General features: G+C 41.7%; 1 protein-coding gene across 4 annotated transcripts in view; it reads right to left on the bottom strand.

The window, feature by feature from the left end:
- LOC117501699 (RNA-binding motif, single-stranded-interacting protein 3) overlaps positions 1-13,892 on the bottom strand; it is a 467,438-nt gene extending 453,546 nt beyond the window's left edge. Inside the window, exon 1 of one of the 4 annotated variants that reach the window (XM_034160656.1) lies at positions 12,528-13,892. In XM_034160656.1, the coding sequence (XP_034016547.1) occupies positions 12,528-12,602 (75 nt within the window). In that variant the 5' untranslated portion in view covers positions 12,603-13,892. The remainder of the gene's footprint in view (positions 1-12,527) is intronic. The other 3 variants (XM_034160655.1, XM_034160658.1, XM_034160657.1) reach the window with 3 other exon arrangements.
- Between the last annotated feature and the right edge of the window lie 305 nt (positions 13,893-14,197).

Raw genomic sequence — 14,197 nt, forward strand, 5'->3', positions numbered from 1 at the left:
TTTATACGTGTTATGGTTGTTGGTGCCAGATGGGCTGGTTAGACTGGTTGAATGGGCGAGTGCGCAACGCTATCATATGAATATGGACCAACATCTCTGAGGAATGTTTCCAACACCTTGTTGAATCTATGCCACAGAGAATTAAGGCAGTTCTGAAGGCAAAAGGAGGTCCAACCTGGTACTAGCAAGGTGTACCTAATAAAGTGGCCTTTGAGTGTATACTGACATTCAAAAATTATACTATTTTAGTCACAATATTTTAAGAATCCTATCAGCAGATTGCATATTTTCTGCATGCGGCAAAGCAGAGGCAGTACATGCAAAGAGACCACGTGGCCTCAGATGGCAGTTAAAGGGACATACCCTCATTTCTAAGATACAACAATATGACATGACAATTTGCAAAGGGGTGACTGAAAAGTTTTGAATTCAGAAAAAGGGCATGGTTCGTCATCTTTTTCATTTTGAGAAACCAACATTTATCAATATTGCTCCCACTGAGCAAATGTTGGTTTCTCAGAATGCAAAAGATGGCGAACCACAGCCAACTTTTTGTGGGTCAGGCTCAAAATGTTTCAATCGCCCTGCACATAATTGAATAATCTGCAGAAACATATCAGTAATTTGTATGTTTGTGATTGTACAGCCACTATGTAGCTTTGCATGTGAATATGCGTCAATAAAACAGTCAGATTCTGTAGAGATTTTCAAGTTCAGACATAAGACGCACTTATTTTCCCTTTCGTATGGCTAGCATACTGGCATAGTATGTTACTATGCTTTTTACTCTTTTAAATTCATTTTATTAGGAAACGGAGCAGGCCGTGGTCTCAACTGTATCTAAATTATCTGGGTCTTTTAGTGAAGCTTAGGGCCAGTGGCTGGTGATCACCTTAGTATTTCTTTTGTTCTTCGTGTTGCTTAATGCTGACAAATTATTCTGTATTTGTTGTCTTTCTGATGCCTGATTCTGTTTTTTTTCCCTCTCTGTTTGAGGTGCGGCTCTATCCAGAGATGAGTGTTTCTGAAACCCTCTCATCCTGTGCACAGGCAACATTTCCTGTATAATCATTTTGTAAATTGTTTTGTAAACTGTGTCAGTAGCATGGCCCAAGCAGTAGGTCACCTCTTTGAATCTGGTCTGCTTGAGGTTTCTTCCTCAAATCATCAGAGGGAATTTTCCTTACCACTGTCACCTGTGTGCTTGCTCTGGGGGTTGGGAAGGTTATACCTTAGTTGTGTGAAGCGCCTTGAGACAACTTTGTTGTGATTTGGTGCTAAATAAATGAAAATAAATTGAAACAAATTGAATATCAATATATTATCCCTTTAAAAATTGGAAAATGTGTTGTGTACCTTCATTTCTTAGTGAGTTGTGTGTGCAAACTGGAAAATTTTCCTTTATTTTGCTTTGTCACACATGCAATATAATCAACATTCCTGACAAAACATGTTGATTACTTTTAAGTTTGTTAACATGAATTAGCTAAAAGATCAAGAAGCACTGTTAACCTTTCACAATAAAGCTCAGTACTCTGTTTTTATTGTGCAACTGGCACTGCTTTAACATTCACATTATTTTATTGTGAAGCACATTCAGGAAACTATGTTATTAACAGTAGTTTTACATATTTCACTGACTGCTCTCTGCAGCAAGGAAACAGAAAACAGCGCAGCTGTGTCCAACTGCTCCACTTGCTCAAGTTTTTTGTTTTTTTCCAATTTAACAGCTACTGCATAGTTTGGGGGTGAAACCGCAAAAGAATGTAGTGAAGTTTGATGCGCTCTGGAAACAAAAAAATTCCATCAAAAATATTTTTGGTTTTATTGACAAAACACACACACAACAAACAAAAGCAAAACCAGAATGCTTTCAAAAAAATTGTTCTCCTTTTTTGTTGGGTCATGTGCTTTTTTGCAGTGTTGCAGAGCAGGCAGCTGTGTGCGACAGGATTATGAATATATAGACTGAGGTTTGATACCAGGTCTGTGCAGACATGTTATCTGCATTGTTTGAGCCCACGGATCTGTAAAGGCAGACTGGCCTGGGCTGGAGACGTAACCTGAATCTGACTGGCAGCCCATCAAGGGGAAACCATAGACCCTCATCAGATTCATGCAATGGAAATCGGAGATAAGCACTGGCGCAGGTAGAGGACAGGGGTTGCACAATATGGAGTCTGTGTTGGAATTCCAGGTCTTTGGAGACATGTCATCTGTACTGTCCTCTACCACCCAGCTGTAAATGGATGCTGGCCTCGGCTTTGGAAGTCACCTGTGACGGACTGCTGGAGGTTGCAAACGCTCGAGCACTGCACGCTATGGTCTGAGAGTATAGATAAGTATCATGCTGAAGGACCTCACGGCCTGTATAGAACTTAGAGCTTAGGTTCTCGCTATGCATCATGCATGCTGTATCAATATCAAGATACTGAAGATGGTACGTGGTATTGTAACAACTCTTGCAGATTAACAAAACAGAATAATACAGTTTTTCTGCTGCAGATGTCCATCTTTTGCTCTCCTGACAAAATGGATATCAGTGTTCGAGGAGCACTCTGCTATAGTGACCTTAATGAGATCTGGAAGGCGATGTGGAGAAGGTCATGTCCTGGTGCTCTGCTCTGTGACTTCCAAAAGGCAGCATGAAGCAGCAATGCATACAGAAACTGAAAGTATGGGAGTGGAGATCGAGCTGGACTGTCACTTGACAGATGAGAAGGGTTAAGAGAACCGTCATACAGCCTGTAGTATTCTGTGCACTTTTGCATGAATGCACACATGAACCATGCTAAATAAATGGAACCAACCTGCACCTTTGATTGACAACTACACATCAAGGGATTGTGAGTTGACTAATGATCAAAAACCCTCCTGTGATGGTTTAGACCATGCAAGCTGGAGGATGGAGAAAACGTAATAGATGGAGCACTTGCTAAAAAAAATCCTGCAAATTCAGATGGGCTAAGCGAAAATGCACAATGGCTTAAGATATACAGCAAGTCATGGACAGAATTTTGTTTCAGGCAATTAATTGCGAGGCATGGATTAAGAATTATAAGCAGAGAGATGAGTTACACCACCCCACTTCTTAGTTCCAATAGCAAACTCAAAACAGGCTGGGCTTTAGTAAATGTAACAGAAGAAGGGGAATTTTTTCAGCCACCACAAGCAGCTGATAAACTCTTCAAAGCTGATCCACATCAGCAGAAACAGAGGGGATGGGCTGAATTTTATGCCACTGATAAATGATTTGATGAAAGACTCCAGAAGCGAGTCCTTTTCCTTTGAGTTTGGCTGGGTGTCACCATCTATCTGACACCCCCCTTGTTGTATCTGTGTTTCTCTTTCTTGTCTATCGAGGCATTAAAGAAGGATTTAGATGGTTCTTTTGTTATTTCTGTAGCACAATAGATCACCCCGTATAATGTAACCAAACCCTTTTCCCCACTTTGAACAAGCCCCTCCCATTCTGTACCCACCCGCCCTCTTCTCACTGGCTTTCTTTCTCTCCAACACACACCACACTGCCCATCCTTCCATCTCCTCCTCCATTTATAAAGAATTAGAGTATAAATGGTGCCAATGGCCGGGGCAGACACAGGCACAGATCCTTTCAAAGGGGCCCATTGACTGGTGTTTACTTAAGGCCATGGACATTAGCCGCTGCTAAATCTACTTCAATCAGCCCCTCTTGGCTTCTCAGGTTCTGTATGCACTGGCCTGACTGTAACAGAGACATCAAGCCTCTCCCGGATCACAGCCATGGCACAAGCACAACATTAGGCTCATAATGGCCGAGCCGGTCGGCAGTATAACATCACAGGGGTACAGCAGAGTCAGGTAGTTTTTTTTTTTTTTCCAAACAGTACACTTACACCAGCTGTAAAGTTCAAATCAACCAAACACCACATGGGGGAACGGACTTAGTTCAACTTTTCAAAGACAGTTATCTGTAATTTCACAGTTCCTTTTGAGAGTTCTGCCTGTAATAATGAAACAAAGAACCGAAAACATCCAGAACCGCAACAAAATGAGAAACAAGACAAGGTGAAGCTTGATTTATGCCTTTGCTGTGATGGTGCCAAGCCATCTGGTCTTCTGTAATGAGGACCTCCCAACAGGAGGGGCTCATCTGTGGGCTGTTTACCTGGAGTGCACATTAAAATCTTTTAACATCACTCAGACAGTCATAGACTTGAAATGAAAAGGAAAAAGAAGAGCGTTTTACGTGCAACACCTAGAAGAAGTACTGAAGTACATACATCTGTATAACTGGACCATCAGAATCACAACTATCTTATTATTTACACTGTCAGATCACTACTCTCAACTTCCTGTGTGGAAAGCATAATTAGCTCTGAAAGGTCAAGAATGAACATTTTTTTTAATGTTTGAGTCAAATAGAAATTGGCATACATGGTATGGTAGTGCAACCATTTTCCAAAATATATAACTTCACCTGTGATTTGTTTTCCAGGATCCCTGTGAACGACATTTCCTCAGAACGTCACGTGGCTCACAAAAATAGCCAAAAGCCCTTACAGACACTGAGATTTTGAATGTTTGGTAAATGAACAAAGTATTATTTTTAACTAATTTTCAACTATTTTTTTTTGCCATTTAGCCACACAAACCAGTGACCAACAGCGATGACTAGAGGGTCATTCCATCTCAAGTCAACCAGAGGCTCCCAGGTCACCTCTCAGCCCTGGTTTGCAAATTTAATATGTTGTTCCTTTTGCAAAGTTATGGCCAAATGCCAAATATTATGTCTCTATCTTGAAAACATTTGAAGTTATAGCCCCGGGAATGTTTTGTGAATTTTTCACATTTTGCGACAACGTGTTTTCTACCAACTTTGGATGTCAATAACTAGATTCTGCTAATGTCACATCATTGAAACTGTAGATGCTAGGCTAACTTTTTGTGTAGAGTTGGAAAATTGAGTCAGTTGTGGTGTATCTGGTATGATCTCAACATGGTATGACCTCAACATGGTAGCAAACCCATAATTTGACTTGTCCATCATATTTCTGATAGTGCCAAAATGAAGGAAATAAATGTGCTATGGCAGTCTAATTTGTTTTCCCATGACTTCTGATGTGATTGAGCATTGCTATTAGGTTATATCATATATAACGTTGATTTAAGCCAAATTTATGGTGGCTAGAATTATTTTAATTTTGAAAAAGCCTTAAAATGTGGTGAGTTTCAACACCCCAGATGACAATGGAGGTAACTGCTAATCAAATTCATATTTTTACCATGTATTCTTACACATCTCAAGATGATATGTTGCAAATATGGTGTTTTTGAGTTTCATTCTTGTAATTTTGTTTTAAAATATAACGGTACTCCTATGTACAATTTCCTGTGGACGGAATCATGATAATAAATACTGTACAGCTGTATTCCCTGATATATTCACACAGTAGTCAGAAATCAGCTTTACTTTGTTGATTTGTTACATCTGCAGCTACAATTTTTTTGAAAATCATGAAAAAACAAAACAGATCATTTGTAAGTAGAGACTGAGCGACAACCACACAAAATACATTATTATGTAACCTCAAGAATATCTTACATTCTATCCTATACTGATATAAAATTGTTACTGCGTTTACTAATTACACAGCATTAAAATAAAATCTTTATTCACTATTATTGATTTTAAAGTCATTTATATTATGAAGAACTGTGAAACAAGTGGTCAACCTTTTTGACTTCCTTCGCAAAACACTCATTTTGAATATCTTTCTTGCTAATACAATTAGTAAAATATGTTTGATTCATTATATTTGAGTGGATTATTTATCATTGCACACTGGTTCTGCAAGTAAAGGTGAGTTTGATATTCCATACGTTTCTGTTGCTGGCAGGAGGCTATGTGTCTGAGCTTGTTTCCTAGCATATGACGTCATGGGGATTCGGGAATTACATGGTTTCAAGAATTATGAGGTATTGCTAAATTCTCAGTGACCTAATCTCAGCATGACAACATGCACCCAAAATAGATATTGTCCAAGCTTTTGTTTATTTTTGTACATTATGAGTTAATGGTTATCATGGTTTTCCCAGTTTCTACTGACGCAACTAGGGTGTTGCTCAATATTCATGAAGTGAGCTAATCCCAAAGTGACAAGATCCACCCAAAATAACTTACATTTCTGATGAATGTTGTGATGAATGTTGTGAAATATCTGTGATTAATTAACTTGTGTTGTGAAATAAAATATCATACCGAGATCTATTGTTGTGTTGTGAATCTCATAGCTTTGATACTGCACAGACTGCAAAAATATAAGGTTAATAAGTTGTTGTTACTCTGATGTGCAACACAATACTACCAGAAGGAATCTAAAAAACACCATTTTTGCAACATACCATCTTGAGATGTGTAAGAATACATGGTAAAAATATGAATTTGACTAGCAATTGCCTCCATTGTCATCTGGGGTGTCAAAACTCACCATATTTTAAGCCTTTTTGAAAATTAGAATAATTCTAGCCACCATAAATTTGGCATAAAATGACTTTATATATGATATAATCTAATAGCAATGCTTAATCACATTAGAAGTCATGGTAAAACAAATTAGACTGCCATAGCACATCAGAAATATGACGGGCAAGTCAAATTATGGGTTTGCTAACATTTTGAGGCCTTTATAGATGGCAGATCATACCAGATACACTACAATTAACTCAATTTTCTAACTCTACACAAAACATTAGCCTAGGATGTACAGTATCAATGTTGTGACATTACCAGAAGTCTAGGCCTAGTTATTGACATTCAAAGTTGGTAGAAAACACAGTTTTCACAAAATGTGGAAAATTCACAAACATTTCCCAGCATTTAAGGCATTTTGCCTTAACTTTGTAATAGGAAGAACATATAAAATTTGCATACCAGGGCTGAGAGGTGACCTGGGAATTTTTTTCTAACTTGGAATGACGCTGGATGTATTTCGTACTTGGGGGTCTTTGGAGTATCCTCGGGTACCTCAGAGGTACTATCTGGTCATAAAAACAGCATTTTTGGTTTAGTGTTTATCTCTCACAAACGTTTCCAAAATGTAAGAGAAAATATGTTAACATATTAGATTTATAAAGAAATACAGCTGTCGAGTAGCGTATTCCGCCATTTTGGATTATTTTGTTTGAACAAGTGGCCAATGTACGTCATGATGCCATCAGGATAGCTTCAGTCGGATTGGCAGTCGCCGTGTCAGGTCGTGCAGCATTTGCATAAAACAGACTTGTCGTCTATCATGGCCCTGCCTATCTGGCTGTCTAGAAACCATGTCTCACTTGAAAATGAGTGGCAGCTCATCGTAATGCCTGTGTCACTCTTGGTAATGTGAGAAGGGGTCAATAATGCGGGCTAACGCAAGCTTACAAAACTAAACATACACAATTACTTACCTGAGTTTACACATTTATCCATCCATTTTCTATATGCGCTTACTCCAATTTAGGGTCACGGGGGGGTGGAGCCTATCCCAGTAGTCATAGGGCATGAGGTGGGGTACACCCTGGACAGGACGCCAGTCTGTCGCAGGACCACATATAGACAAACAAACACATTCACACTCACACACACTCCAAAGTTCAATATAGTGTTTACAATCTACCTAACCTGCATGTCTTTGGCTGTGGGAGGAAGCTGGAGCACCAGGACCACACAAACACAGAGAGAACATGCAAACTCCACACAGAAAGAGCGGGAAGCGATCCCACAACCTTCTTACTGTGAGGCATCAGCAGCAATCCACTTACACATTTATCATGGTTGAAATTTTCTCAAAGGACATATTGATGTCCCCACTTCACGCCCTATGACTGCTGAGATAGGCTCCAGCCCCCCAACCCCCCACTCCCCCGGGTGACCCTGAATTGGAGTAAGCGACTGAAGATGAGTGAGTGAGTGAGTGAGTGAGTGATATATTGATGGCTGTGATAATACTGGAGTATAACTTCTGCATCCCCATCTACAGTACTATCATTATTCATCTTCGTTGGATAAGGGTAAAATACGAAGAATATTAAGACACGACTGACATAATGAACAGACAGACATTTTAACCCATCTATGAAACAAGATAATCAAGACCACATCCAATGTCCAGTGTCAACAAATATACTCATGCTAAACCACAAAGGTTGACACAGCTTCTTGCCATTTTCTAACAAAAACTGTTCCACAAATTCTGCGTGTTTGACTGGAGGCATTGCACAATCAATCACAGCACAAAACCATGATGCAATCTTCTGAATGTCGGTGAGAATTCTTCAGTCTTTGTTGGCCATAACAATAATTTAAGGATCTTTCTATAGTGAGTTTCCATTTTTTTTTAAAAACTCCCTATGGACCACATTCACTATGGAACCATATTGGGTGTTGGATGGTAACCACCCACGCAGAAATCTGCTCCATCCCCAGCTCTCGTGAGTAGTCCTGTATCTGCCACAACCAGATGTGCATTCCCTTGACTTTTCCAGTTAAACACGTGTGGACTGGATCATGTTTAGAAAAATGCACTGCAGAGCCAAAATGCTGTCACTGATGTTCCCTCACAATGCAAGAGAGACTAATCATCATCTCCCCGAGTAAACATTCATTTGACACAGAGTCATTCCAGGTTTACCCAAGGATCCTTTGAAGAGACCTAGTACCAAAGGCACCTACAGTAGTTGTTGTCCAAGGTCCCAAGTCTCTAAACCACACAGTAGGACAGGAAGCACCAGGACTTTAAAGACTTGGACCTTCATTCTCTTGCAAAGATATCACCATAGTCAAACACCTTTGTCCAGCAACCTCACGACTCCATGAACTCTTCCCAGGTATTGTTCGATCTCACAGGCCAAACTCCCAGAGGCATGTATGTCACTGCCAAGATCACCAACTAACCATCTTAGAAAAAAATTTAAGAAACAAGTAGATTTTAATGATGTAAGAAAATAAATCGACCTTTGCAACTGAGTGCGTTGGAAACCAGTTCTTAGTAATGTGACTCCCAGGCCTCAGAGAACTATCAACCACTGTATGCATTTAGCTCTTATTCATCCCTAAACATTATTGTGAAACAGCAATTATCGATTGGTTTGTTGTAACTGTGGCTGAAAGGCGGGACTGTGGCGAAGAATTTTCCTGTAAATTCAACGTTTACGATGTACATCTATTGCCCATCATTAAAGCTGAATGTCCAAAAAACATAAATTGCACATGGAGTAACACAGGATGGATAAAAGCGATATTTTAGCCATGACTCTGTGGACTGATCAGCTGTGGAACAGACAGAAACGGGTCCTTTAAAGCATCCACTCATCAAAGCAGCATCCTGCCGACTCCCCCAAGCCATAACCTTGTACAAAAGCCACACACACGGGCAGGATCTCACGCTCGCGCGCACCGACGCTCCAACAACTCCTCTTTCAGGAATCAATAATTCAGCAAAGAGAAGCACATGCTCTGCCCCACTGCACTAATCAATAGAAAGCCAAATGTTATTGTTTCATCTCATTCCCTGACTTTCACATTCTAATCTAGGCTGAGTAGTGCATGCTGGGTGGCGTTGGAAAAACGCCATCAAATTAGTATAGGACATAGATAGAGGGATAAATGGACCCCACATTATTCTGCCGTGCCATTAAAATAATGTTTATAATAAAAACCCTCTGATGTTCTATAAATTTTCAATGCACTGCAACTTAAATATGCACCGTAAAATGGAGGTGAGGGAAGGAGAGTAGCAACACTTTGGTTTGAGTTACGCTCCTTCCCCTGCTAGCATAGCAGATATTTACTCCCCCCACCAACTCCCCAAGACACACACATTTCAGGGAAGAATGAGGCCATACTTTAGGAACTCACGGATGAAAACAAACAGAAGAACCTGCAAGATTTATAGCAGGTGGCTAAAGTGGAGAATTTCTTTTTGCACAAGTGCACATGCACCAAATGAGTGCACGTGCATTTGTTTGCATTTATGCACACAGGTCCGGTAACCGCCATCTGGTTTTGTCGGCAGTCTGGACTGAACCTGCCAAGTCAAGGCCCTTCTCCCCTTTTGTGTAATCGAGCCATCAATGATCATTAAAGAGAGTGTGAGGTAACGCTCCACGGCTCTGTCTGCCAAATTCGCCAACACTCACAACTCACTTTCTCCTATCGACTACACGTGCATTGCCATCATATCAACCCACAAGGCCACTGGCTGCGTCAACCGACTGTGGAAATGAATATGAATGTTCGCCGCTGATGTATAAACGGAAATGCGTGCTCCTCTCGGCTCCTGCCACAAGCCTTGTTTGCATGACACAGGACCCTAGCGGCTCGCTCAAGGATGCATCAATCGCTGATGGTGGCAAGATCTGATCTGCGCCGACCTTGGGAGTAAACTGCGGCATTGGCGAGGGAGGCAAGGGGCCCCCGTTAGAGGAAGAGTGGAAGGGAGGGAGTAATGGAGGGGCATACCCTGATTGAGAGGCCCCTGAGATGAGCAACTCTGAGATATGAGAAGGGTGTGGGAGGGAGGAGGCGGGGGATGATGGAAGGAGTTAGGGAGGGGGGTGAGAGGCAGAGGGAAGCCATATGGCAGCAGCACAAATGTATTAAACTATAAATCAGGGAAGCACTAGTGGACTGCCAGGTGGGGCTGCAGGCAGGTTGTCTCTGCTGCACGAGCGCCGACCTACAATCCAACTCTGCATGGAACACAATGCAGACACTGTCACCTTCATCAATACCTTTAGTGTTTTTGTCCCTCATTTACTTGGCATAAATGTGACATTATTTGGGCTCCAAGTAATGATCATGGTGATCATTTATTTTTCATGCCCTAGAACTGCTCAGACTTGTATCTAGTGGAAGAGAAATTTAATTTTGCTAAACGGGCTGCTGATGTTTTTGATGATCTACAGCAACCTTGTGTCATAGTTTGCCTGCAATGTAACAAACTGACAAATGTAGAACACAGTTGATCAACTATAAGTAAAATGGTAAGAAAACGGGGGTAATTTTTATTTCCAAGGATTGTCATCCTCGAGCTTGTTTTGTCTGTAAAGCATTCTAAAACAACAAAAATTGAGCATGTTGTTTGACGTTAATATTTTCACGGATGCAGGTAATCAATCATTTTCATACTCGATTATTGTGAATGATTAACTGTGTTTTTGTTTGGGGTCATAATTGCTCGCGCTCTTTCCAGTGGAAGCGGAACTTTAAGTTTGCTACATTATTATTACATTAATACACTGTTGATGTATTCCGTCAACTTCTGAAAAATTATATTGTACTTTTCAACAAATCTGATTCAAGATGTGTAAGATTCATACATGCAAACATAAAATATCACAAATATGACACCACACCAATGCCTCATCTTATGTCTCAAAATACTCTGTGTAGAATGATAAAAACAGAATTTTGACATTTGTTTCTTTATGAATCAAAATAGCCATTTTTCTGTGGATGAACTAATCAATTAATCTCATCATGTAGATATTTTATACATTTGAACGATTATTCTAACAATGTATTTATGAGCGACATTGGAAAGCCAGATGATCTGGAATTGCAGAAGACAAAAACAAGATATGAATTTGAAAATTGCTGCTTAAGTAATAACTGAAATTTTAATGTACTGATCTGCTGAGATCTCATACAGACTATTGCTTTAAGTATGACTGCAGATGTACAGTAAATTGTGCAGACTTTGTTGTGCATCAAATGCAAATTAGGGTTACAGATGTGCTGGAAAAACAAATATAATCCCCAAAAGACTTCCATTTTAATCCCTTTATGATGTCTGGTTGGTGCGCCCGGCGAGTGTCCTGGTAGCCGTCAGGGCCGAGGCCTGGGCTTCCATCCCAAGGGCACTGATGCATACTACAGCTAGAGCAAACACAGGCAGCCTTCCTCATGCCTGCTTTCTGTCAGAGCCACACAAACCCTCAGCAAAAAGAAAAGGCAGTTTCATAACACGTTTGTCCTGAAAGGACCAAAGTAAGCCAGTAGAGCTAGTTAATACATTAGAAACCTAACGATTTGTTTGAGTCCATTAGAAGAGCAGCACAGCGGCTTTAAAAAAATAAAAGCCCTGCAAAATCAAACACTCCATTAGTAAATTAATCTGGATTCTAACACTCTCATTGGTTTAATAAATACGGGCATCTGTAAAGTGTGATTGATGTGTCGCTGAGGTAATTCTTTGTGTGTCACAGACATCGTCCAGTATAGGATGGATGTCTTCTATTGGTTTACATGGGAAAGATGGATAGGGTTTACTGGACAGTTCCTAGTAAAGGTCTAGTAATTCAGACAGTAGCATAAACCATCCACCCTTGACCACGTACACAGACGTCCAAACTCCAGTGAGGCACCTGTCATCCGAAGCCATCAAAGCCAAGGCCAGCAATCCATCAAATCCAATCTCCAATGGGTCAAGAGAGGATATAAGGGAGGTGGGGAGCGTGAAGGAGGGGTAAGAGGAGATGAGTAGGTGAGAAGAGTGCCCTACCTTGGTCTGGAGATAATGGGGGTAGTAGTAGGTGTACTGAGGGTACATTGGCTGCTGCTCCAAACGCTTGCCCATGTAGCTGGAATCCTTAGCAATGAGGCAGGGAATGGTGACAGAGGGCGGGAGCAGCCAAGTAGCTAGCAATGGGAAAGAGGCAGCAAAACAAGCGTGCGTTTCCTTTCTGTCCTGTGCGCACCACCTTGTCACTTGCTGGTCCTCGAGGGAGAAGGCAGCGTCCTGAACGGTGGTCTGCCTCTGATTTGGAAGCTCCGGGCAAAAGCTTCCGGAGCCTCAGATGTCGGGTGGGCACTCTGCCTCTCACTGGTGGATCGATTGAGATATTCCCACAAGTGCCAAAACCCGTGAGCAAGCGTGTCCGTCGGCGGCTGGTATCAGATGGTAACGTGTGATAGAGGTGAGACAGAGGAGGACGGGGGGTAGGGGGTGAAGAGAAGCATTGAAAAGGTGCAGGTAAGCGTGGCTTCTGGCAGTCCTGTGAGTGTTAGAGAATGGGAGAGGAAGAGGAGGAGGAGGAAAGGAGAAAGAAAGGGATGGCAAGGAAAATGGGAAAGGACGCAGAGGCTCACTTCTGTGTTTCAGCTGCTTTCACGACAGTCTTTCGTCTGCTTCTCTCAAACACACTGTTAAGCCGCCTCTCTCTCTCTCCCGTTCTGCCTCTTACATACACGCTCTCTCTCCTGTTAGTGTGATCCGGCAATAGATGGGAGCCGTCCTGTTTGACAGAGGGAGATCGCCTCAGCACAGGCACCGACAGATGCACTTTGTGCAGAGTGGCAACACGAGAGGCGATCGCAGGCAAAGAGCAACCTCAGTTTGTTGCAGTGAAGCCAGCAAGAGATCCAATAACAGAGGATAAGAGTCCCAGTTCCAAAATAACGTGCCACATGTGGGAAATAAGAAAATCCACCAGTTGGGTAGTCAATCCACTCGGTCCCAGTTAGAAGACACACTGTGTCCCAAATGTCCAGTGGAGAAGGAGTCCCTTGTCTGCGATCCTCCTTCTTCCTGGTCTTGTAAAATGTGTTCCTTATTCCTTCCTTGGCTCTCTCACTCCACTAAGCAGCCTGCCTCATTCTCTTTCCCTCTGTCACACAGTTGCTCACTCTCTCTCTCACTCTCACTCACCCTCTCTCTCCCCTTCTGCTCCACACTGACAGGGCGATAAAGGGGGCTCGTCCAGGGCTGGGAGCAGAGCAGGATACCTCCTCCTTCTTTGACACAGCCAGTAGGAGGGTCTTGAGCAGCTCAGTACAGGAGAGGGATCCAGACACGGTCCAGCCGGCTGCAGTGTTTCCACAACCGGGGAGGACACACAGAAGAGGAGCTGGGGAGTGAAAAAGAGGGGGGAGGAGATGGTGGCAGCAAGAGGAGTCGATTCCCCCTACTGGCTGCACGTGGAGCTACCGCCTGGAACTGTTCTCGAACACATTCTGTTTAAACAAATGGAGTTGCTTCGACCTCAAACCACTTTCATTTCAGTGCTTTACAGTGAGGCTGGATCAACTATTTCATATGTAATTTTAAAACTTTCAGGTGTGTATATTTATTACATGTGTGAGGCAAAACTGTTATAATTCTGCATTTACTTTAGCTACTGCTGTATACCATTTTAATTTCTTTATAGATAAATTTTATTGAAGAGATGACAG

Source organism: Thalassophryne amazonica, chromosome 20 (assembly GCF_902500255.1).
Source record: "Thalassophryne amazonica chromosome 20, fThaAma1.1, whole genome shotgun sequence".
Classification (NCBI taxonomy): Eukaryota; Metazoa; Chordata; class Actinopteri; order Batrachoidiformes; family Batrachoididae; genus Thalassophryne; species Thalassophryne amazonica.